The sequence below is a fragment of the Macrotis lagotis genome, chromosome 8, assembly GCF_037893015.1.
Source record: "Macrotis lagotis isolate mMagLag1 chromosome 8, bilby.v1.9.chrom.fasta, whole genome shotgun sequence".
Taxonomy (NCBI): Eukaryota; Metazoa; Chordata; class Mammalia; order Peramelemorphia; family Peramelidae; genus Macrotis; species Macrotis lagotis.
The window spans coordinates 140,332,286-140,357,146 of record NC_133665.1 but is presented as its reverse complement, the minus strand read 5'-3'; the positions used below and the strand labels follow the sequence as shown (position 1 = coordinate 140,357,146).

Here is a 24,861-nt window from a genome sequence, read left to right as displayed (position 1 = left end):
TTACCAGTTGAGGATAGAGTGGTGTTTCAATGGAATAGATTAGGTACAAATTATCTTATAGTAAATGATCATAGTTATTTAGTATATGGTAAACCCTAAAATTCAAGGTTTTAGGGAAATAACTCATTATTTAACAATATTGCTGGGAAAACTGGAAAACAATTTAACAGAAATTAGGTAAAGACCAACATCTCACAGCATATACCAAGGAAAGGCCAAAGTAGATACATAATTTACACATAAAGAATGATATCATAAGCAAAGAGAGCATGGGGTAGATTATTTAACAGATTTATGTATAAGGGAGGAATTTAGAACCCAAGAAGATACAAAGAATATTAAATTATATAAAATAGTTTTGATTTTATAAAATTAAAAAGTTTTTTATACAAACAAAACCAGTACAACCAAAATTATAAGGAAAGCAGAAAACCAGAAAAGGGAGAGGGGGGATTTTGTACCAAATATGTCCAATAAAAGCCTCATTTCTCAAATATATAGAGAACTGGGTCAAATTTATAAAAATATAAGTCATTCCTCAATTGATAAATGACCAAGGGATATAAACAATCAGTTTTCAGATAAAGAAATCATAACTATCAATAGTTATATGAAAAAATTCTCAAAATCACTATTTACTAGTGAAATGCAAAATAAAACAGCAGAGGGACCATGTTGCACCTTTCTGAATGTTTAACATGAAAAAAAAGGAAAATGTTGACTATTGGAAGTGATATGGGAAAACTGGGACACTAATGCATTGTTGATGAAGTTGTGAACTGATCCAACCATTCTGGAGAGTAAACTAGATCAGTAACTCAAAGACATTCAAAATAAAAGGGGGAAGGACCAATTCGTAATGCATAGAATACATATTTATATATGTGTGTGTGTGTATATATATATATTACATATATATTATATATATATATATATATATATATATATATATATATATATATACACATCCTCTTTTTTGTTGCGGATAAGAATTAGAAATTGATGGGATGCCCCTTGACTGAGGAATGACTAAACAAACTGGTATCTGATTGTAATGGAATGGGAAGGAGAATGGTATGCAGTAATAACAATATTGTATAATGGGAATCTGTAAATGACTTGGCTATTCTCAGCAATGCAATGATCCAAGACAATCCCAAGGAATTAGTGGTGAAATATACTATCCGCCTCCAAAGGAAAAAATTAATATTGTTTGAATATCATTTTTTGAAACATGCTATTTTCCACTTTCATTCTTTCATTTTTTTCTTTTAATCAAGACTTCTGTACAAAATGACTGGTATGGAAATGTTCTACATAATTGCAGATATAGAATCTGTATCTGATTGTATACCATCTCAAGAATAAGGGAGGAGGGATGGAAGAGATAGATTTGGAACTTAAAACTTTAAATAAAACTGTTCTTTAAAAAAAGGATATGATCTTGCCCAATTCCCCCATTTTGCAAGTATAGGGATATTGAAGCACAGAAAGTGATTTCATTTGTCTGCCACTCATTAGCAGTAAAGTTAAGCCTAGAATTCAATTTTCCTGGTTTCTAGTCTTGTACTGCCTCACTCTTCTTCCTAGATTACCTCTTCCCCTCTCCTCCAGTTCCTACCTAGAAAACCTTATTTAAGCCAATAGAATAAAAGTTCTTTGAGATCAGAGGCTTTTTTCCCATTTTCTTCTTAGTCAGTGAACACTATTTTTGACATATTATGGGGTAAGTAGGTGTTGAAACTTCAGTTCTTCCCACATAGTAAGCTCTTAATTATTGGTTGCTGAAGTGTTTAATTGATCCAATTAAAGGCTAGGAGTGTTTTGTTTGATTCCTAGAGCCATAAAGCTAAAACTCAAATTGGGCAAAATTAGTCCAAACAGCCTATCATTTTACAGATTAAGAAATAGAGGAACACAGAAATTCAGTGACTCAACCAAGGTCACATGGGGAGGGACAGAGATAAAATTTGAACTCAGCTCCTCCAATACCAAAGCCAGTGATGTTTCTACTGTACCATGAATCTCTTGGTACTTCATCAGTTGGTACTCACAGAAAATGACATCGCTCTTATTCCTGATCTCTAGGTCTTTTCTATCAGTCACGACTTCCAAATGCAGGCAGGGCACAGGAACCTTTACTTATAAAGAAGTCCAGAGAAGATTCTACCTTCTACCCCAGTGCATAGAAGTGGGTATAAGATCAGATCCAATACAGAATTACTTGAGAAAGTTGGTTTCATAAAAAAGCTTCAGGGACCATTTGAGAAGGGTTCTGTCAGGCTATGTATTTGGACCTGTGAGAAAATACTCAGGGGTGTGTGTAGTTTCCTAACCCTTCCACCCCAGAGATGCCCTAAAACTAAGATAGTTGCACCAGAACCCTGTAAACAAAAACAGGGGAGCCAGGTAGAGGCAGGGGTAAGGAAAACATTCATCACTCCACTTCTTTCAAAAATGCATGAAGATTTTGCAGTGGGGGGGGCACCTTTTGTGCCTTTTCACCTCTGGAAATCTTGTTTCTTTGAAAGGAGTAATAACATCTTTAAGGAAAGCAAGATAAAAATAGTAATGCTTTTGTCCATTCCTTTAAATGCATAGACTTAAAAAAATATCTTTCATTTTCCCTTCAATTTCAGTATTCTCTCCACTTTGGGTGCAAATTTGATCTTTCTAGGAAGATTATAACCCTATTCTATAGTAGACTTCGGGTTTACAACAGTTAAAAATTACAGCTGTAATTCATTATACCTATAGATAGTTCATAGATCATAGAATGTTAAAATAATAAGGGTGTTAGGGATTATCATTTTACAGACAAGAAAACTGAAGCCCAAAGAGGTTAAGATACTTGCCCAGGATGATAAAGATAGTGGTAAAATCAAGATTAAGTTAATTGTACTTAATTTGTTGCATAAGCAATAAAGAAGAATCAGTGTTGGGCACATTCTGAGTTCATTTCATGCAATCCTTCCTCAGCCTTTCCCCATCATGGGATCTTCCAACCTCTCCTTGAAGTTCTCTAGTGAAGGGAAAACCCACTAATTCTGAGGCAACCCATTCTTGCCTTAATTATTAGGAAGCTTTTCTTTACATCAAGATAAAATCTTATTTCTTTGCACATTGAAGTTATTCCTTCTGGAGGCAGCAGAACATTTCAAATCCTTCAGAGGATAGACTATCAGATAATCTGAAGGTAACTCCCACTTCCCCCGAATCTTTACTTCTCCTAGTTTAACATCACATGGTCCTCATATAGAACAATCTTCAGACCTATATCCATGTCCTTCCTACAGTGTGATGTCCAGACTTGAACAAGGACCACAGATATGGTCTGACCAGTTTCTTCCTTCAGCCTAAGATTGAATTCATTTTTTTGGTGAAAAGTCACATGATAGACTAATTTGGAGTTTTTAGGCTACTGAAACTTTCAGATCTTTTTCTCAAATAGCCTACTTTATCATTGATAGGAACCAAAGCTAATGTAGCAGAAAATTGATTTCCAAAGATTTAGTGTTTTTCAGAGATCAATATATAAAGATTCCATGTTTATAATTGATTTATAGTAGTTAAAAGAAACTCTTTGATATCCCCCCAAAATGATCAGTTTGGGGAAAGTAGAATAGTACTCCCAGAAAATGTAAAATACCTATAGTTTTTGACTGATGCCAATTTTGATTACTAGAAAGCACCTTAGGAGTTAGGAAGCCTTGACTCTAATCTGAGATGCCAACAATTAGCTATATGACCTTGGAGAATTCAATTAACTTCTCTGGGTTTTAGCTCTATCTTCTAGAAAACAAACGGATTAGTCAAGTGGATTTCTCAGAGTTCTTCCAAAGCTTGAAATTCAAGAATTCCCTGTTATTTCCTCTTTAGTGGCATTTTAGTAACACCTTTTCCTTTTCCATGTTACTCTCTGTTATTCTTTAAAAAGCCATCCCACAAGACTACTATTGGACCCAAAAAACCATGAAATTTAATAATGCTGAGATTTCTTTCTGTTGCACAACACAAGTCTAGAAATAGCCAACAGTGGGTCATCCTGACCAACATTTACTTGCTGTATCACAATCTTGGCTGGCAGTCAATTCTAAGACTTCTTTCTTTTTTTTTCTAATATGAAAAAATTCTTTCCCCAGTACACTCTGCTGGTTTCCCTCATCATCTTGCCCACAACAGAGATGTGGGTGTACTAAGGGGGAAAGAGAAAGAAGAGGATAGAAAGTCCGAGAATCTCATTTCAAATCCCAGTTCTCCTATTACTATTTCTGTGACATCAAATTTGTCACTTTCCTTCCCTAGGCTTCAGTTTCCTCCTGGAATTTTATGATCTCTGGGGTCACCTCCTATTCTAGCCACCATGGCTTTCCCCTATGATCTGGCTTCCTTTCACTCTCATGAAACTTGGTACTTTGGTAGGATCTGTTCCCTAAAACCCTAAAAATCAGAATTGAGAATGTACCGTCCCATTGGGCATCCTGTTGTCTTCCAAGGAAGACTTACCTACCATCCCTATGGAACTGAACAGAAATGGAACAAGAGAGAATAAATTTTATATATATATATATATAATTGTTAGCTTTAAAAGTACACAAGGTAGTTGTGACTAGGAAACATATTAAGAAATGTCTGAATACAAGCTCATTTAAGAGATTTCAAGAGAAGCTAGGTGGCTCCATGGATAGGATATAAGAACTACAGTCAAGAGGACCTGAGTTCAAATCCAGCCTTAGATACTTACTAGCTGTATGACCCTGGGCAAGTCACTTCACCCTGTTTGCCTCAGTTTCCTCATTTGTAAAACAAACTGGAAAAGAAAATGGTAAATCATCTAGGATCTTTGCCAGGAAAACCCCCAAAGGGGTCATGGACATAACAGAAATGATTGAATAAGAAGTGATCTCAGCTGTGGGATGAATTTCTCTTTCCTCTTGACTCCTCTTTTTGAGAATTTAGCAGAGGAAAAGGTGGTTTCCAAAAGAAACAAAACTTGTATCATGAAATGAGGAGGATTTAGAATTAGAAAAAGCCTTATGGACCATCTATCTAGTCCTAACTCTTTCATTCTCTTGATGAGGAAACTAAAATGGACATTTGCACAAGCCAGGTTTGAGATGAAATTCTAGTTTTGCATCTTCCAAATGCAAAGAGGTTATTTCTTTAGGAGAAACCTTGTAGTAAAAACCACTGGGTTTAGCATAAAAGAGGTGAGAAAGCCCTTAGGAATAATTCTTCCCCCCAACTTCCATGAAGAATCTGAGACAGAGAGGGAAAATGACTTGACCAGAGTCATTGAACTCCTCAATGATAAAGCCAGAGACTAGTACTGAGACTCCCTGACCCTCAGAGAGCTCTTTCCACTCATCACATGCCTCAGATTATTGTCATTTTTGATGGAAATGTTATTTCTGGCTTAATAATATGTAATATCAAGAGGCAATCCAAAACTTATTACAGAAACAAGATGCAGTCTAAAATATGTAGTCCCAAATTAGTGGTTAAGAAATGCTGTGCAAGGGAAGGCCTTACAATGGAAAAGAAGGTACCAGAATTTGGACGGGTTGCAAATGGATCGTTCTGCCTCTACCCTAGGCCCCCACTTCCTCTCAAATGGCTCTTCCTTTCTTTCTTCTAAACTTCCTCCCACCCTTGAAAAAAATATATTGTTATTTAACCCTAGTTACAGGGCCCAAATGCGAGAAGAGTAACATTCCTTTAGACCCAAAAACATAGCCTGTGCATTCGGGTGAGGATCCATGGACTACTCTCCCCTTCTGTCAGAACTTGCAGCAATACCTTGGGGTCCCACACAAAAGTTTGTCACAATACTTTGCCCTGAGCTGGCACTTGATCCATATTTATTCAGAAGAAGCATGGTGTAATCAGTCAGACAATCCAGAAATTATTAAGAGCCTACTGTGTGCAGGACAATGGTCAATGACTCTGGGGAGACAAAGGGAATTAGTCGCTGCCTTCAAGCTTAGAGTAGGGGATGACATATTTGTGTTTGCATAAATGTATGTTTTGTATATATACTCACATGTGTTTGGGTATGCAGGTATATTTGTGTCTCCAAAATCTGTATTGAATAAATATATAAATTCTAGGTAATTTGGGGTAGGGAGGAATCAGGAAAAATGTTATGAAGAAAGTGGGATTTGACTTAAACTCAGAAGAAAAGGAAACTTCTGGGAGGTAGAAGGAAAGAGCCCTGGAAGAGTTAGTGTAAAGGGGTGAAGTTTGGAGATGGACCCTGTTTGAGGAGGCTGTTTTGGCTGGATGGACAGTGGGTATGTAAAAGCAGGGGGTGTAATAAGGCCAGAAGGGTGGAAATGCCAAATGAAAGAATTTGTATTTGACCCTCAAGGTAAAAACCACACTAGATTTGGAGTCAGACCCTGGTTCAATTCCCAGTCTTGAGCTTCCAACTTTTGTAAGCTTGGGCATGTCAGGGCCCTTGTCTAGACCTTGGACCCCTCATCAGCAAGATCAGGGAGTTAGACCACACTGTTTTCCTTCTTTTATACTCTCTCCCCTTCTCTGTCTCTTTCACTCTCTGTCTTTCTCTCTATCCATCTGTCTGTCTCTCCTCTCTCTTTCTCTTTTCTTCTTTGGTTCTCTGTCTCTCTCACTGTTTGTGTGTGTGTGTGTGTGTGTGTGTATGTGTGTGTATTTAAAATGTGTATGTGTAAATATGCACATAGAGACACATATACATAAATAACAATTCATTATTGCATTCATATACAAACACATATTACATACATATGTATGTATGCATATTTTTTACAGTCAATGAGTCCAATAATTGATCATTATTTATTGTTTGTGGCACTCCAGTGAAATAGCAATTCTGGAAAGGCCATTGAAAGAAACCAGAGCCCCAGATTTGGGGGGGGGTAGTTTATGAGGACTGAAAGAGGAGAACATTATGAGTACCAGAAACACAATGATTCATTCTGTCATTCCTTCTTCCTCTGCAGCGATCAGGTTTGGGCGGATGCCACAGGCCGAGAAGGAGAAGCTGTTGGCCGAGATCTCCAGTGATATCGACCAGCTGAACCCCGAGTCTGCTGATCTACGGGCCCTGGCAAAACATCTGTATGACTCATACATAAAGTCCTTCCCTCTGACCAAAGCCAAGGCGAGGGCGATCTTGACAGGAAAGACGACAGACAAATCAGTTAGTTCTCTTTTGCTATCTTCATTGGTGGGGCGGTTTTTCTCTTTCCTTTGAGTAAATGATTTACCACGATCACACACATACACACACACACACGTACACATACATACACAATACCCTTTTGCTCTTGGCTGTTACATATTTCAAACTGAGTATGAATACAGGAAATATTTTTAGATAGGGTAAGTAAACACGTAGAAAAAGGGAAGGGGAAATCCAAGTTCACCTTACAAAATCCTTGAGAACTAACGTCTAATTTTCATAGGTCAGCTTAACCTTAAGAAAAGAATCCCATTCATCCATCCCTTTTCTTCAGTTGGGATATATGGTCATCTCTTTCCTGGATGACAAAAGACTTAGCCATGATATCACTTTAAGCAGGAACTGAGCAAGGGCCTTCGCAAAGTATTAGTTCTACCTTCCTCCTCTCCACAGAAAGGTGATGGTCCACAGGTACAGAATGAGGTATGTGCTGTCAAACAGGTTAGATACATTGGGGGGGGGCAACTCATTTTGCTTAATTATACTTTCTTGTTGCATAGAAGAGTGATCATTGCAAAAGAGACAATCCTTAGATTGTAGCAACAATATCAAAAAGAATTTCTCTATCAAGAATAACTCCCTGAGAGGCAGAGATTGGGAAATATAGTTGATGGAAAATTGAAAGTGAAAAATGAAAGATACCAAGTTTTTTTTTTTAAAGCATGCAACCAGGGTGGCTAAGTGGCGCAGTGGATAGAGCACCAGCCCTGGAGTCAGGAGTACCTGGGTTCAAATCCAATCTCAGACACTTAATAATTACCTAGCTGTGTGGCCTTGGGCAAGCCACTTAACCCCATTTGCCTTGCAAAAACCTAAAATAAATAAATAAATAAAAATAAAGCATGCAACCTATATCATGCTTCTCAGAAAAATTCCTAGAATGGACTAACATAAAATATAAAAATGAAGCATAAAAGTGCTTCCTAACTTTTATACTACCATCCATTCCTTGGGGTGCTTCATCAGTTATATCTGGAGGACTGAAAGCCAGAGTGCTATTAGAAAAATCATTCACTTTCAAAGGCTGGGAGCCTGGAATTAGGTAGAAAACATGAAAATATGAAAAGGGAGCTTGAGTAGGAAGCTACCATTCCTAGGTTCTAGACCTAGAAGTATAGCCTAACTAGTTCATGATCTTAAACAAATCTCCTTTCTGGGGTCCCAGTTTCCCCAACTGTAAAATGCAGGGATTAATTTATGAGATCATAGATTTCGAGCTGACTGGGATCCTAGGGGTGACCTAGTATATCCCTTTCACCTTAGAAATGTGGAGATTAAGGCCCAGCATGATTAGAAAATGACAAAGCAGCCCAGATCTTCCCACTCTAAAGAAACAGTTTTTCCCTCCTTGTCTCGAATTGGTTATCTGAGTTCTCTCCTTGCTCTAACTTTCTGTGGCAGTCCACAGACTTTGACCCTTGTGCCTTGGGCCATTGCAATGGTTTTTCAATCACCAGAAAGACTCACATTCTCATTGACTTGATAACCCAGGATGGAACACCTTTAATGAGCAAGAGGAAAATAGTGATTAAGGAAAATTCTCCAAGAGCCAAAGTTGTTTCCTGGGAATAACAAGGAACCAGCCAACATTCAAATCAGTTCTATTCAACAAACTGCTTGAACACATCCTAGTGTGGCAAAAATGCCATTTTTAGTACTACAGAAATATTATATTCAATAAAATCATAGGACCTCAAAAATTAAGCTACCTCAGTGTTTAATTGGAAACTGGAGAGCAGCTAAGGCACAGCCAAAAATCTAACCATCTCCTAGAGGTATCCACATGCTGAACATGCTCAAACTGGTAAAAAATCATGGGGCATCCTCACTAAAAACTGAAATTTTAAGGTGACTCTCTTAAAGCCATTTATTTTTAATCATGATCTTCCAATAGACAAACTTACCTAGCTCAGATGAGGTAGTACGGTATAGTGGAGGAAAGGGAAGGGAATGGGAAGGTTCAACTTGGAGAAAGAATGGCTTGGATTTGAATCCTGGCTAGATATGACATATACTATGTGACCCTGAGCAAGTCTTTTAATATCTCTGAGCCTCAGTTTCAACATCCTTTGGAGGCTTAAAAAAAATCTTTGTAAAACACTATATAAATGAGAATCATCATTATTTTATCTTAGTGGGATGAAAAAACTGTCCAATAGGCATAGCTCCTTGAGCCCAATTAGTGTCTAGAACCCAGAACTTGGAGCCAAGAAGGGACCATAATATAAAAGATAGGGAACTGCATTTGGAGTCATCTGATCTGAAACTTGACTCTTCTACTGATAAGCTGTGTGACCTTCAACAAAATACATAAGCTCTTTAGTTTATAGTTTGTTCATTAGCAAAATATGGGCATTGGTCTCTCAGGTAATTGTCCTTTAAAATCCCTTTCAGGTATAGATCTTGAAACCCTATGGGGCAGGAAGGACCCTTCTGTTGTTGTCTAGTCTTTTCAATTGCGATCAACTCTTTGTGACCCCATTTGGAGTTTTCTTGGCAAAGATACTGGAGGACTTTGTCATCTTCTTCTCTAGCTCATTTTACAGAAAAGGAAACTGGGGCATACAGGGTTAAATGACTTGCCCAGGATTCACACAGCTAATGTCTGAGGCCAGATTTGAACTGAGGTCTGACCTCAGACAAGTCTAGAAAGCCCTATGCACTATCCACTGCTCTACCGAACTACCCTTAAGGAAAGGACCCTTAGAGATCATATAGTTCAGGCCCCTCATTTTACAGATGAGAAAATTGGGGCTTAAATAAATAATATGACATATGATTTGGCTCAAACCAGAAATCATCTTCAAGGGAAAAGCAACCTGTAATTATAAGGTCATTTTGTCAAAAGAAAAAACTAGTGGTTGAGTTGTCTAGATTAAACATGCAAATGAGTCAATACTGATTTGCCTTAGGAAGAAGGGAGCAGGAAAGGGGAAGGTATGGCCAAAGCCCATGATTCGATTACATTTGGTTATTCCATGACACAAGCCAAACCTGAGCCAAACTCAGACTCCATGGACATCACATTTATATATCTTGTCCATTGGGATAAATGTCTCCAATATGTTTGGGTTTGGATTGTTATTGTTTAGATGTAGCTTTAGGAGTAAGGTTGGTTAAAGACAGAGCCCCCTGGTGTTCTGTGTGGCCATATGTGGAGAAGAAATGCTTGTGAGAATTCACGGACTCTATTACCTAGAGTAGACAGGTTTGCCTCCTTTTCTTAGGATCTAGAAGTGAGCCAGAAAAATATGTTTTAAAAAAAGAGCCATACATTGGGGAAATTTTCTGATGATTCCTTATTGGTAATGCCTTACAGAAAAGCAGAATTTGTCAGATCCTAGAGTGCCTAGAAATGCATCAAGGGAAGCAAGACCAAGAAGTAGTTCCTTTTGGTGCTTCCTTTATCTCACTCAGTTAAGTAATATAGGATATGGGATATATTGTCTTTTGCAAACACAAGTATAAAATTAATTGAGGCACAGTCATCCCATTGACTTCAACCTCTTTCTCAATGAATACCTATTTCCAAGTAGTTGAGTTAACAGTAATGATGGGTTTGGCTAGGCTAATTGACTTCCCATAGTGTCAGTGATAAAATTAGATTGGCACAACCAATCCATGTGAAATATTGAACTTGCATCACAAATAAATCAAATGATCATTTGTTTAACCAAAATTATAATTTTTGTAAAGGATATACCATTTTATTTTTTTAAATTAAAGATTTTATTTTGAGTTTTACAATTTTTCCCCTAATCTAACTTCCCTTCCCCCACCCCCACAGAAGATCAATCTGTCAGTCTTTACATTGTTTCCATGGTATACATTGATCCAAATTGAGTGTGAAGAGAAGGGATATATGATTTTAAAAAAAGATTCACAAATAACTATATGGGAGTTCTACTATCTGACTATCATGGGGTGGAAGGCAATCTATAGTTTGCATTTTGGAAAGTGTGATCAATCAAGTATTGAGTGCTTCTCAAGCTCTGCTCAAAGGAAATTTAATTCAAGCTCCAAGAGTCATTATTAAGAAAAAAAGGCAGTAAATAAGTCAATCCTGGCATCCTTTGGTTTCTGGATGGGAAGAGAAGGAAGAACTAATAGAAATAGGACTTAAGGATGTGAGATGACCCAGTGTTGTATACATTTTTGCTTTTCTCCTAATTCCATTCATAAGTTTTATCCCCTCATCCCTTTATCCTTTTTCTTCTTCTTTTTCACACCATATTGGATATTCTAGAAGGGCCAGAATAGACTAACTAGCCAAGAACCTAGTGTTGCCATTTGAAAGACACTAGGGAGGCCCCATATTAAAAATCTTTTTACCCATCACCTGTCACAGAGCCTGAAATTGCATTTTTAGTAATTAGCGATCCTTTGATTTTATCACTTTTTTTTAGGTTTTTGCAAGGCAAACGGGGTTAAGTGGCTTGCCCAAGGCCACACAGCTAGGTAATTATTAAGTGTCTGAGACCGGATTTGAACCCAGGTACTCCTGACTCCAGGGCCGGTGCTTTATTCACTACGCCACCTAGCTGCCCCTCCTTTGATTTTAGAAGAGGTTTCCTATGAAAATGTTTACATGCCCTATGCTCCCTTAGATGATTTTTATCATAGTCCAATGATAACAAGAGGGTTAAGGTGGAGGCCAAGAAACAGAATGAAGGATGCTCAATGGAAAAATAGAAAAATCCTAAAGAAAATTCCATTTGCTTTCTGGACTTGTCTAGGACCAAGCAATCTTACAGAAGCCCTAGCCTGTTCAGTTGTCTCCCATCTCAGACCTACTAACACCATCTACAGTCAGAGAGAATCTACAGCTTCTGGGGGAATGACAAGAGGAAAAGCAATGATAGCAATACTAGAGAATGTAACATGGTGGAGAGTACAGAGCTATACTTGGAGTCAGAAGGAATTGGGTTTAAATCTTCCCCTGGAAACTTACTAGTTATATGACCCTGAAACAGTTATTTAACTTTCATAATAGCTAGTGTTTATATAATACTTTTAGGTTTGCACAGCACTTTACAACTATCTCATTTCACAGCAACTCTGAGGAGAATCTATTATTATCCCCATTTTACAGATGAGGAAATTAGGGCAAACGGTTAAGGGACTTGTTCAAAGTCACACAACTACTAAGTTGTGTGAGGATACTAAGTATCTGAGGAAGGATTTGAACTCAGATCTTGATTTCAGGTCCAATGCTACATCTACTGCTCTAAGTGTTGTCTCTTCTTTGAACCTTGGTTTCCTCATCTTTATAATTGGAGTAATATTATTATTTCACAGGGTTATCATTAGGATAAGATGAAATACTGTATGTCAAATGCTTTCCAAACCTTGAAGAACTAGATCTATGCCATTTATTGTTATTCTTGAAATTTGCTCAGTCATCTAAAATTTCAGTTAACACAACTAACTGCTCCTCAGCTCCCCTAGACTTATCTGAGGGTTACATAGAACAGACCCAACTCATTTCATTTTTAAAACTCACTCCAGGTAAATCCTTTGACAATGAACCAGTGCTGACAATTTGGGATACTAATGACCCATTGTGAGCTTTTCTTTTCAAGGCAAAAAATGAAAAAGATTACCTAGTCCCTTGGAAATTCTAGGACCCAAGTGGAAGAGCCTTGACCTTTGCAGATCAGACTCCCATTGAGAATGCCTTGGGGAGGGGAGAGCTCACGTAGAGTGAGAGTCATGGAAGCAGGAGGGAGGCGATCTGAAAAAGAGCTTATTCCCCAAACAGCCAAGGCTAAAGCAGAAGAACTGTTTGGCATCTTGCTTTCTTGATATCCTGCAAAATCAGATGAGACAGCAGGAGAATGAAGTACTTGCAAAGGGAGGAATATGGGAGAGGAAAACCAGAAAGTCATTTCTAAAAAGACTAGCAGTTCATTCTTTATTGACACAATCATGTGTTCTTTTGGTCAAGTCAATCTCCAGGGTGTTGTTCTGTTATCTTTTGGCCAGGACTTATGAAAGTAGAGATCGCTGCCTAGAGAGGAAACAATTTGCAGAAGTCAGGGCTCCTCAGAGGGTGGAGATCACAAAGTGGTTATAGCTGGTGTGGTGGAACTGTTTGAATCCTACTACACACCCTGTTGGGACTGAGATCATTAGTGCTACCCCAGGCCAGGCCAAGAGAGGTCTGCTCCCAGAACCCAGAGCCCCAGGAAGAGGGAGGGAAATTAAGGGGACTTTCTCAGAAGGGCCATTTAAAAAAGTTACGTTATTGCCTGCTTTCCCCTTGATGGTCATGACCCCTTTTAAGAAATCCTGTTGATGATATCCCTATCAGTCCTGGATTTTTTTCTATTATGAGGAAATCAATCAACGGGATGGTAAGAGTGGTATAGCTGAATTGGGAATCAGAGTGGGATATGTATCACAGTTTTGCTATTTACAATCTGTGTGAACTTGGACAAATGACCTTATCTCTGGGCCTCTGTTTCCTCGTTTGTAAAGTGATAGAATGTTCCAGATGACCTCTTTCATCTCTGAACTTATGATCCTGAGATGCTCTGACCTAGAGACAAATGGGATCTTTCTCTAGATCATCGAATCCAACCCTTATTTTATGAAGGTTTAAATCAAAGCCAAGAGAGGAGAAGGCCCTAATCAAGATAACCCAGGAAATTCAGGATAGAATTAGAATCTGAACACAGTTCCCCTAACTTCACATCCAGTGTTCTTTCTGTGACACTGGGCTGGTCCTCAGCAAATGTGATCAAGTACCTGTTGATTTATTGGGATTCATAGCTACACTGAATCAGTCATCTATAATGAGTACATAGACATTTGCTCAGTTATTACCCAAATTTGTGAAATGGGAAAGTTTTACTTTTAGCATTTTCCTGCAATATACAAAGCAACTCCAGCTTTTCTTAAGGTTAGCATCCTAACCTACCCTTGGACCTCCTAGGTTATACTCCTGTTTCTGCACTGACCCTTCTTTATCCTCTACCCCCAATAAAACTGCTGGAACTTATGTCATGAGTGTATTGGAAATAACATAATTATATTCCAATACATTTATGCCATTTATGGGAATGAACATTGGATTTGAATCAATACACATCCAGGCTCTACTGCTTTCTGGCTTCATAATAACATTGTAATCACCTTACTACTCTGAACCTGGGTTTTTCACATTTTGAAATGGGGGTGCTTCCCTCTGCATTGCCTCTTTTTATTGACCCATTGAGTCTATCGATTTTAAAGTCATTGAAATCCAAGCTGTTATAGAATTTTGGAGTTAGAGGAGGAAGTTAGAGAGCATCTAGTGCATTGCAAATATCTCTCCCCAGAAGATCCTCTGATATATGGCCATCTAGCTTTTTTTGTTTGTTTTGGGGGCTTTGGGGGGGGTTTTTAGGTTTTTGCAAGGCAATGAAGTTAAATGACTTGCCCAAGGCCACAGAGCTAGGTAATTATTAAGTCTCAGACCAGATTTGAACTCAGGGCTGGTGCTCTATCCACTGTGCCACCTAACCACCCCACCATCTCGCTTTTCCTTGAGTTCCTTGAGAAGCAGTATCCCATTCCCTGGGACCTTCTGTTGTATCACCTCCCAGATTAGGGATTCTTAACCCTGGAGTTCATGAATTTAGAAGAGATGATAGACAGACAGACAAACTGCATTTCAATAGAATTGATTTCTTTTATAATTTTATTCATTTCATTTTATTCATTTAAAAAAACACATATTCTTAGGAGGGGTCCATTGGTTTCAATGGAATGTCGAAAGGGTCCATGATACCAAAAGTCTTAAGAACTCCCATTCTAGATAATCCAAAGTGAGGATAATTAGCTAATCTGATAAATAGATGTATAAGAGAGTTAGGGGGGGGAAAGGTTGCCCTACTCTTTTAGAGAACAGGGAAATAACTTCATTTTAAGTTAGACATTTTGAGAATAATGTGCTCACTTCTGATATCTAACTGAGAGCTTTACTGCTGTTAAGTTTTAAGCAGAAGGCAGAGGAAGGGATGGCTACTCCAAAGCATTCCAATAAGACAGATGTTTAGGGGGATGCTGTCCTTCTAGCACCTTTTTTCAAATGCATTGAGCTATGATGCAAAGCCTACTCTGATTCCCATTACAACTATACCACTCTTAGCATCCCTTTAATTGATTAGATTTCTTCATAATAAGAAACAAAAGTCCAGTACTGATAGGGATATCATCAACAATTTGTTAAAAGGAGTCATAACCATCAAGGGGAAAGCAAGATGACCAGTGCTTTCTTTCAGTCACACAGAGGAACTGGTCATCTTTGAGGACAACTCAAATTTACTCCAAAGGCTTGGCCCATTAACAGAGTTCTCTCTGATCTCTGGCATTCTGAGGAACTTTGGTGCTCTGTTCCATACATGGCAATTTGATAATCAACTGGACTTTGGAAGTACCTCATGTTTGACTATTACCCTGGAAAGATATTCACATAAAGTGTATCATTGTCACATGATTCCATGTTTGTGGATGAAAACAAACAGAGGGCAGCTTTCAAAAAAAACCATTCTCAGCACCATGGTTTGTCATAAAACAATAAATAAATAGACAAACCCCAGGGCTCTGCCTGCCAACTTTTCACTCCATATCTAAGAGATGGCGGCTGTGCTCTATCTACAAATAGTGAGTAAAACTTTTTATACTATTTGTACTATTTTGGACTTTGAGCCCCAGAGCATTACATTGTTTACTATGGGCACATTGGAAATTATGCTCTTTCTTTTTAATGGAAGGGACTATTATCATCAGAAAAGTATCTGGTTCTAAGTAGGATCAGAAATACAAGACTACTAAGGAACTGGTTATTTAATCTGAAGTTCACCATATTCCTTGGAGGTAGAAATGTAGCTTGTAAGGTCATTTCTACCTCTAAATTATGAAATTTTTGCATTTAGAGATGGAAAAACACCCTAGAAGCCATCCAGTCCAACCTCTTCATTTTACAGATAAGGAAACTGAGGGCAAGGGAGATGACAGGAATGAATGGAAATTCATCCCGACTCTGATCAAAATGATGTCATCAGTTGAGCCTTAAAATCCTAGAAGAGAAACCAGTAGAACCTGAAAACAAGAGAATCAAAAGTAGAACAGAGATAGATTTCTGGAGTCATTAATCCATGCAAATATGGTTTACATGTATTTTTGTAAACATCTCTATTGCAGGGCTTTGGAAAATAACCTTGACCACTTTCCAGATTTGTTTGATCTAAGCTAAAACATCTTGGGTTCAATTTGATAGACATTTAAGTGTCTACTATGGGACAATCACAACAGTAGGTGCTGGGGTAAGAAGACAAAAATGAAGCCATGTCTTCCTCCCCAATAAGTTGTGGGGGAGAAGGGGAGAATCTAAGGACATTGCTATTGGAGGATACAGAACCAAGAAGGAAAAGTAAATATAAGGGAGATAGCCCTAACCAACTGGGGTCACTAAGAATGCTTCATGTTGGAAAAAGATCTGAACTTGGAGAAGACAAAGAAAGTAGAGGTGGAAGGGCATGCATAAATCTAAAAAGGTAAGCTGTAGCCTATATGTAGAGAACATTTAATATTGGGATGAGGAGTTTATATTTTATTCTAGGGTCAACAGAGAAGTACCTGAGAACTTTTTGGTCAATCAGTAAGGTACTGTGTTAAACTGGGTAATTTTGGGCTGGGGGATTAAATAATCTGATTTTAGTCATAGAAAAATTATTTTGGCTGCTGCGTGGAGAATGGATTAGAGAAGGGAGATAGTGGAAGCAAAGGAGACTAATTAGCATTCCATTCAAGTAGTCCAAGGAAAAGGAGTTGAAAGTCTAATTTAGTTATAAAATGGTGGCTCTGTGGTTGGAAAAATAGATAGGAGAGATATGGTAGAGGTACAATCAACAGGTTTTGGCAGAGCTTTTTTTGAGAACCCTGTTTTAACATTCACACATCTTTAAAAAAATCTAATGCACTATATATATATATATATATATATATATGTATATATATATATATACATATATATATACATATATATATATATTGCTAATTAGCAAACTGCTTGGATCTTTGTTTTTGCTCAATTGTTGGGCCAATAATAGTGTTTATGCCAGCTGAGTGACATTCAACTGGCATAGATGATTTTAAGAGTTGTGGTTATGTTGTAGCTCATTGGTAGGCAAGTAGTTGGACCCATTAAATTTTTTTGTTTATTTGTCTCTATTTATTTAAGTCTCCAAAGGAGCCAGGGGAAAAAAAAAGTTGAGATTTGATAGGGGTTCATGTTTACCTCTAATACAAGACTAACCTGGCAGCTGAAAGACCTAACGGTTCCCAGTTCAAAGGCACCAGCCCTAGAGCCCCAGGGTAGGGGAACCTCAAATAAATAGACCTGATCCCTAGAATAGCCTTTGAACAAGAGGCCAGAAACTTAAATTCTCAACTTGTATCTGCTTCTGTCCATATATCTTGTGAATTTAAGTAAGTTCTTTTCTTTCTTTGGACCCTGTTTCCTTTTCTGTAAAATGAATTGGGAGGAAGCAAGAGACAGCTTGGCATAGACTGGTCTCTATCCTGCCTCTGATTCAAATCTTACCTCTGACACTTCCTAACTTTGTGACCCTGGGCAAGTCACCTAACTTCTCAACTTTCTAAGACTAAGTTGCAGAAAAGGTTATAACTGGTTAATGCACTGGTCAAAGGAGTTCCTTATTTTATTGAAATCCCAGTTCTAATTTCTATTCTTAAAGGGCTTAGAGAGGCTATGTGGTATAATGGAAAGAACCCTGAATTTGGAGTCAAAGGACTTGGGTTCTGGTCCCACCTCAATTTCCTCATCTGCAAAATGAGTGGGGTAGAAGAGGTGATCTCTGCAATCCCTTCCAGCTTTAAATCTCTGATACTTCCATGATTCTGGGACTTGATGACCTCTTAGGTCCCTTTCAGTTCTACAAGTCTAATATCATCAACAAGGAAAAGAGAGGGAAATTGGGGTCAGAAACCAGCAAAGGAACAGAACTAATCCAGAAAGTTTGGGGTTTATTGTCTTTACTGATACCAACTCAGGAGAAACATGTGTGATTTAGTAAATGGAAAATGTAAAAGCATTGCAATCAGAAAAATAACCAGTAGAGACGTTTTTAGATAGCATATTATAATTTAGACACCATACATTATAATATATAACAGGAAACTTGGTGATCCAGGTAGCAGAGGTTTTGTTGTCTTCCCAAGGGGCAATTTGTGGGAAGATATGTCTGCCCTTCTAGATATCATTCTCATCTCATAGATATGAAATGAAGGCTTAGACATCTTGGTTTTTCTTTTTCTTTTTTCCTTTTTTCCATGAATTTATCTGAATCAAATTTAAGGTATTTTTATTTTCAACATGTATCATCCCTTGAAGTAATGAATGAATTCAATAGGTTTACTGTCCAGTAGGTAAAACAATACTTCCTTCTCTTTGTCTACATTAACTGCTTTCAAGCTTTAAATGCCATCTCCAAATGGCAGAGCACCAGAATTTGGCAAACAGATCTGGGTATGTTTTTCCCATCACTTTCTTTCTTCCAGCTCTCAATCTATGACACTACAACCTTGACTTTTTTCAGCTTTCATCTTCCCAGATTTTTTTATTTTTTCTTATTCAGCATCCAGCCTCCTTTCTCTTCCCTCCCCCCAATTCCTTTAATATTTCATTAACCTCCTGTTCCTTTAAGCCTTTCTTGGATGCTGGTGACCACAACTGGCAAAGCATTCCCAGGTGTCCGGTTGATGGACTATACAAGGAAAAGATAATATGTTCTGGTTGGTTTCCTGTAAATTTCCTGATGATGCCCAGAATTTTATTGACCTTTTTAACTGCAGCTGTACATTGGGATGATATTTCAGGGAATAGTTTTCAGTGATTTCCTAGTTCCTTTTCCTGGGTCATAACTGTGATTTTGAAACCCACAATGCTCTGAATATAGCTCAGATTATTTTCCTCCATATTCTTTTGCATTTGCCTGAAGTTCATCCATTCTCATATAGTCTCATGAGTACCAACCCATGAGACACAGTCAACATTGACTGATCTTCTTTGCTATCTGTCCCCATAGGTGTGTCATTTCACTCCTCAGAGAAGTTTAATGTCATCTCCAAACTTAAAGATTTCCTTCCCACAAATCACTTATAAAAATCTCAGATGTCGAGGGTCCCTGTGAGTTTACCTACTTCTATCCAAACAGACATCCCTTTATTCCTACCCATCACTCCTGTCCTTTAGCTGTAACCTTGTCCTCTCAAAGAGTTCCTAACGCCAGTGCTGGCTCATTTTTCTTAATAACACATGCTTTAAAACCAGCCTCTGACACTTAATAATTACCTAGCTGTGTGACCTTGGGCAAGTCACTTAACCCCATTGCCCTTCAAAAGCCAGACAAACAAACAAACACATGCTTTAGGACATATCTGAAAATTCAAACCAATTACTTCTATGTAATCCAAAGGTAAATTTTCCCTATCTAGAACTCTAGTAGTTTACTCAGTTGTTCTTTCTCCTTGTTGTTTCTCTTTTATATAGTGAGTTACATTTAATTTGGAATGGTATTTTGTTGTTGTTGTTCTTTTCTCATTTCCTTTTTTTTTTTTTTTGCAAAACTATATCTAGTTTTATATCCAATTGGAAATCTCCATGTGGCTGAGCTTTCCATCCTGGTCAATCCCAGATGTATATCTGCCAGTTTGATGCAGTAATTGTTAACACCAAATTCTGAGCATCAAATCTTGAGGTTGAACATAGGAGAGGATTCTTTCTAGTAGATAACAATGTATTCAGACCAAGAATGAAGCTAATGTCAAGGGGTTAGCAAGAGACATTTATTGAATTTGTATTAGGTGACTCAAGCCCTCGAGGAACTTACAATCCACTTGGAAAGTGATGTCCACGAACAACTATAATAGTACAAGATAGCTACCTTAAGAAAGTTACAAATTATTTTGGTAGTCCAGAGGAAGGAGAGCTCATATGGTGAAATAATTAAGAGGAAATGGCACTTAGAGTGAGACTAAGGAATGAAGGAAGGGTATTTTTGCAGAAGAGATATTGATTAGCCCTGTGAGACTGACACATAGAGCACATGAAGAGGAGTTGGTAAAAGATACGTTTTGAAAAACTGGTTTGGGACAAATCATGAAGAGCTTTGATTGCCATACCTCAATTCTTTATGGTTCAAAAAAACCCCACACATACGATATGCAGAAAAGTCAAGTATACTTTATCAGTAAAAACTTGGCACAGGAATGCAATATTAATTCAGTGATTCAAGATGAACTCCACAGGCCAAATTCCACTCTCAGTTATGAGAGATCAGCTCTCACTAACAGCAAATGAACCGCTATCTTTTCCCTAGGTCTGAAGATAAGCTGCAGATTTCTGCATTATTGCTTTGTGTAAAAGTGATGAATAGTTTAACAGTTTACAATCTAAGTATTGGTGGTAATTAATTATCCGTTAGTACTTGTACAGCTGGATGGTCTCTAAATGACAGAATACCCTATAAGGCAAATATTCTAGGACAGACAGATCATAAATATATATATATATATATAGTCAATGTAACAATCAGAAGGTCCACCCAGAGAGACCAAATGGCCTTTGACCTATATGGATTTCCAGAGTACAATGAAAATATCCCAGTCTGCCTAGCAGCCTAGATGAATATTGTGGAATTATGGAATAAATGGTCAAGTGGGCCCCATGTACCACTCATTTGCATGTAAATACCCCAAATTCTCTTCCAGTTCAGCACCATTAGAACAGAGTTGGCATCTGAAATGCTGAGGGGGAAAAACTGGAATGGCTTGGTATGGTGGGGGTGCTAGATTCTTTTCTTTGTCCTTGAGTGTTTATTGCCAGGAAATCCTGACCACCACCGATTGCCAACGGGTTAAAGACACATTGTTGTTAAATAGGGAGAAAGAATTAGCAGGATTTTTGTGCCCAGAATTTAACTATCACAGTCTCAAAAACAGGAACCAAGAGTTCTAGTTGGAGAGGGAGGGGGAAGAGCAGAGTCACAAGGGTGAGTTAGTAGGGCATGGTTCCAGATAAAGGACTTCCATGGAGGAGAAAATACTCTATGTAGATTCTTAGGACTGAGGGACTGGGCCATTGGACAGAAGCATGGTCAAAGAGTAAAGCCAGAAATTACCCATGTATTGCTGCCTTTTGGGAAGGAATGATAATTTTAGAGCCCTATTATTATCATGTCCAATGCAACAGCATCTTGGATGTATACTGTGGCTGGCTATTCTAGAGGGCCACCATTTCACTGGCATGAATTCAGATAGACCATAAACTCTATGTGGGCAGTTCCCATACTTTGCCTGCTTCTATCAAAGCATTACCAGTCATCCATTGTGCTGATCATTGAGAATTACTTCCACAACAGGGTAAGGGTAAAAATTAATCATAATTCATCACAATCTTCTAGGCCTTTACATGTGATAAGGTTTTCTTTTTAGCAGCCCAATGAAGTAGGCAAAGCAAATATTATTTTACCCATTTTACAAACGAGCATACAATACCTAGAGAGGGGATATAACAGAGTTAGGAAGTAGAAGAGCCAAAACTAGAACTCAGGTCTTATGACTCCAGGTCCATTTCTCTTTCTCTTCCACCACACTGTCTTTCGAAATTGTTTTATTTTGGGACCAGACCATGATTTCATTGGCATAGGGAACTCCTAAATAAGAAATTCTTTCTACCCATGCAGATCTACAACTGAAGAGAACTGTAAAGTTACCTGGGGCTATTGAGACTCTTAAGTGACCTGCCCAAGGTCACTCAGCCAGAATTTATCAAGGGATGAATTTCCAGGTCTTCCTGACCAGGACCTAACAGAAAATGCTGAGTCTTTTCTGATATTATCTCTAAACCAATTGCCACCACTATGAGCCCATTTTCACATCAAAATTTGCCAGAGTTCCCAGTAGGGAAGGAATGCAACTGAATTGACATCCATTTCCATCCTCTGCATCCATAGACTTTAATGCCTCTCACAAAATAATAATCTGATCTAATACAATAAACATTTACTAAGAGTTATGCAGAGTTTAGACAGGAAATAATCCTTCCCCTCCAAAGGTTGTCAGTGTACTAGGGAATAAGATACCAATATATTTAGCTATAATGTCCAACAATACATGCAAGGTGAATGCATGAATTTAAAAAGAAAACTTCTTTGTGAAATCTAAGAGTCATTCTTGATCACATCACAATGTACATTGAAGAGCATATGATAATATGGTATAGTGTAAGGTAGAGGAGTGTTTAGCACATAGGTTCCTTGATAAATGTTTATTGTTTGATTATTGATTGAGTGAAAAGTTGCATTGGCAGTCAGAACATCTATGCTTGAATCCCAAATCTATTACCAGTGACTTGTGTGAACTTGGGTCCATCACTGCCCTTTTCTAGGTCTGTTCTTTTTTTGTCTTTTACAAGGCAATGAGGTTAAGTGACTTGACCAAGGTGACACAGATAAGTAATTATTAAGTGTCTGAGTTTCAAATTTGAACTCAAGTTTTCCTGACTCCAGGGCTGGTGCTCTATTCACTGCCCCCATGGACCTTTGCTTCTTCTGTAAAATGAAGAGATTGGGTTAGATGGCCTCTGAGGTGCCTTCTAGCTCTAAGATCAATTCCCCCAGGATTCTGAAAAGACACAATAAATACTGATCTGAAACAGTCCATCGTCTGGCATTCTCTTCTCTCTTCTCATAGTACCAGCATTTCTGAAAACAGAAGTCTTCTGTCTTCTGAAATCACAGAAAGCATTCTGAGAAATGAACATGGCAGATTTGACATTGCTGAGCAGCTTGTATCTTAGAAACCCAGGAGGAAGTTCTGTTGTTGAAGGCAGGTTTACTGCCCTCCCAGATTCCTCCTTCCTGTCAAAGGTTAGAGAGCTACCATGTTAGCTGTACAGAGACCATGAACTCACTCTTGGTCTCTTCAGTTCTTTACTAACAGTGCCCCTAAATTGAACTGCTTATTAGAGAATATTCATAGTTTTTGAGTGATCATACCAAATAGGTATAGACTAATTTATTGGAACTTCTAAAGGATTGTAATGCTAGTACTATTTCTCCCAATGTATGACTGACTAGTTTGGAGTCAGGAAGACTCATCTTTCTGAGTTCAAATCTGGCTTCAGACACTGAGTAGTTGTAACCCTAGACAAGTCTCTTCACCCTGTTTGTCTCAGTTTCCTCATCTGTAAAATGAGCTAGAGAAGGAAATGGCAAACTACTCCAGTTTCTTTGCCAAGTAAACTCCTCTATGGGGTCACAAAGAGTTGGATACAACTAAAACAATTGAACAACAAATAACTGACTTAAGATTTTGGCTGAAGAGGTCAGCTAGATTTTGGCTAGAAGAGGTCAGAGGATAATAGAATTTAGAGCTGGATGAGATCTTTAAAATCATCCACTTTTATTTCCCCCATTTTTGTAGAAATAAATTTAAAATTTTAAAGGTCATCCTGATCTCCATTCAACAGACAAAGACCTAGTAAAAAATCCTGAATCTTTTGTATTATAACTAAACTTGTTGACACCACCATGATTAGTTTACCAGGTTCCCAGCAAGGAAGAAGTCAACTGAGGTGACCTTCTTTTCCCTGCTTTGTACACGTAGACTTTAGTGAGTATTCTGCCTATTCCTCCAGGAATGTTTACTATTTCCTTTACCATTCATGATCTTAACCATCAGTTACAGACCTAGAACTGAAAGGAATTTTAGATGCAATCTAGTCCCTCATTTTATAAGTAAGGAAACTGAGACCCTTAGAGATTTAGATCTGGAGGGGAACTTAAGAGGCCTCCTAGCTCCAAATTCTCATTTTATGGATGAAGAACTACAGCCTAGAAATGATAAGTGACTTTGCTCAAGGTCATACAATACCAAGAGATAGAACCAAAATTTCAACCCAGGTCTTCTAACTCTACAGTCTCTGACTCCATTTGTAGGGTCTTGGACTGTAACTCAGGTCACCTGATTTCCCAGTTCCCGGGCCTTTTTTGCACTTTACCAGGTCTCTGGCCATATCTGCATGATGCTGTAATGAGTGAAGAAAAGCCAATTACTTTTCAAATACAACTTACTTTTCCCAAGTAGTCTGCTGCAGACGCACATAAATGATGCATGTATTTTACTCGATAATTTGTCCCTTAAGGATTCACATTTCTAAGATAAATTCAGACCTTCTTCTTTTTTTCTTTTTTGGCCAATTCTTTTTTGCAGTTCTTACCCAGAGGCCTTACATCTGTTCTTTCCGAAACTGATTGCTTCCAGAGTGTTTTTAAAAAAGAGACATTTTCTTGGCTTTGATTTTTCTAATCTGTTTTCTGACTGATTTATTATCATTTAGTATATTTCATATGCAAACTTTGAAACCTTTGAGATTTCAGATTTAATCTCAAGTTACAAAGTGGATCTTTTTAGGTTGAGGGGAGGTTTTCTTGCCCACGTTGATCCACCGGTGATCATTTTTTCAATAAAAAAAGTTAAAAGTTTGTTCTGTATAACAGAACAGCTAGGGGTAAACAGTTGTTTTGCACCATTTAGACCAACATCAAGAGGCATTGTTGTAC

The 24,861-nt window shown here is 38.0% G+C and overlaps 1 protein-coding gene across 4 annotated transcripts in view; it reads left to right on the top strand.

Moving 5' to 3' along the window:
• Positions 1 to 24,861, top strand: part of PPARG (peroxisome proliferator activated receptor gamma) — a 173,575-nt gene that overhangs the window by 123,973 nt on the left and 24,741 nt on the right. For all 4 annotated transcript variants that reach the window (XM_074198542.1, XM_074198539.1, XM_074198541.1 and 1 more), the window contains exon 6: positions 6,987 to 7,186. In XM_074198542.1, the coding sequence (XP_074054643.1) occupies positions 6,987 to 7,186 (200 nt within the window). The remainder of the gene's footprint in view (positions 1 to 6,986; positions 7,187 to 24,861) is intronic.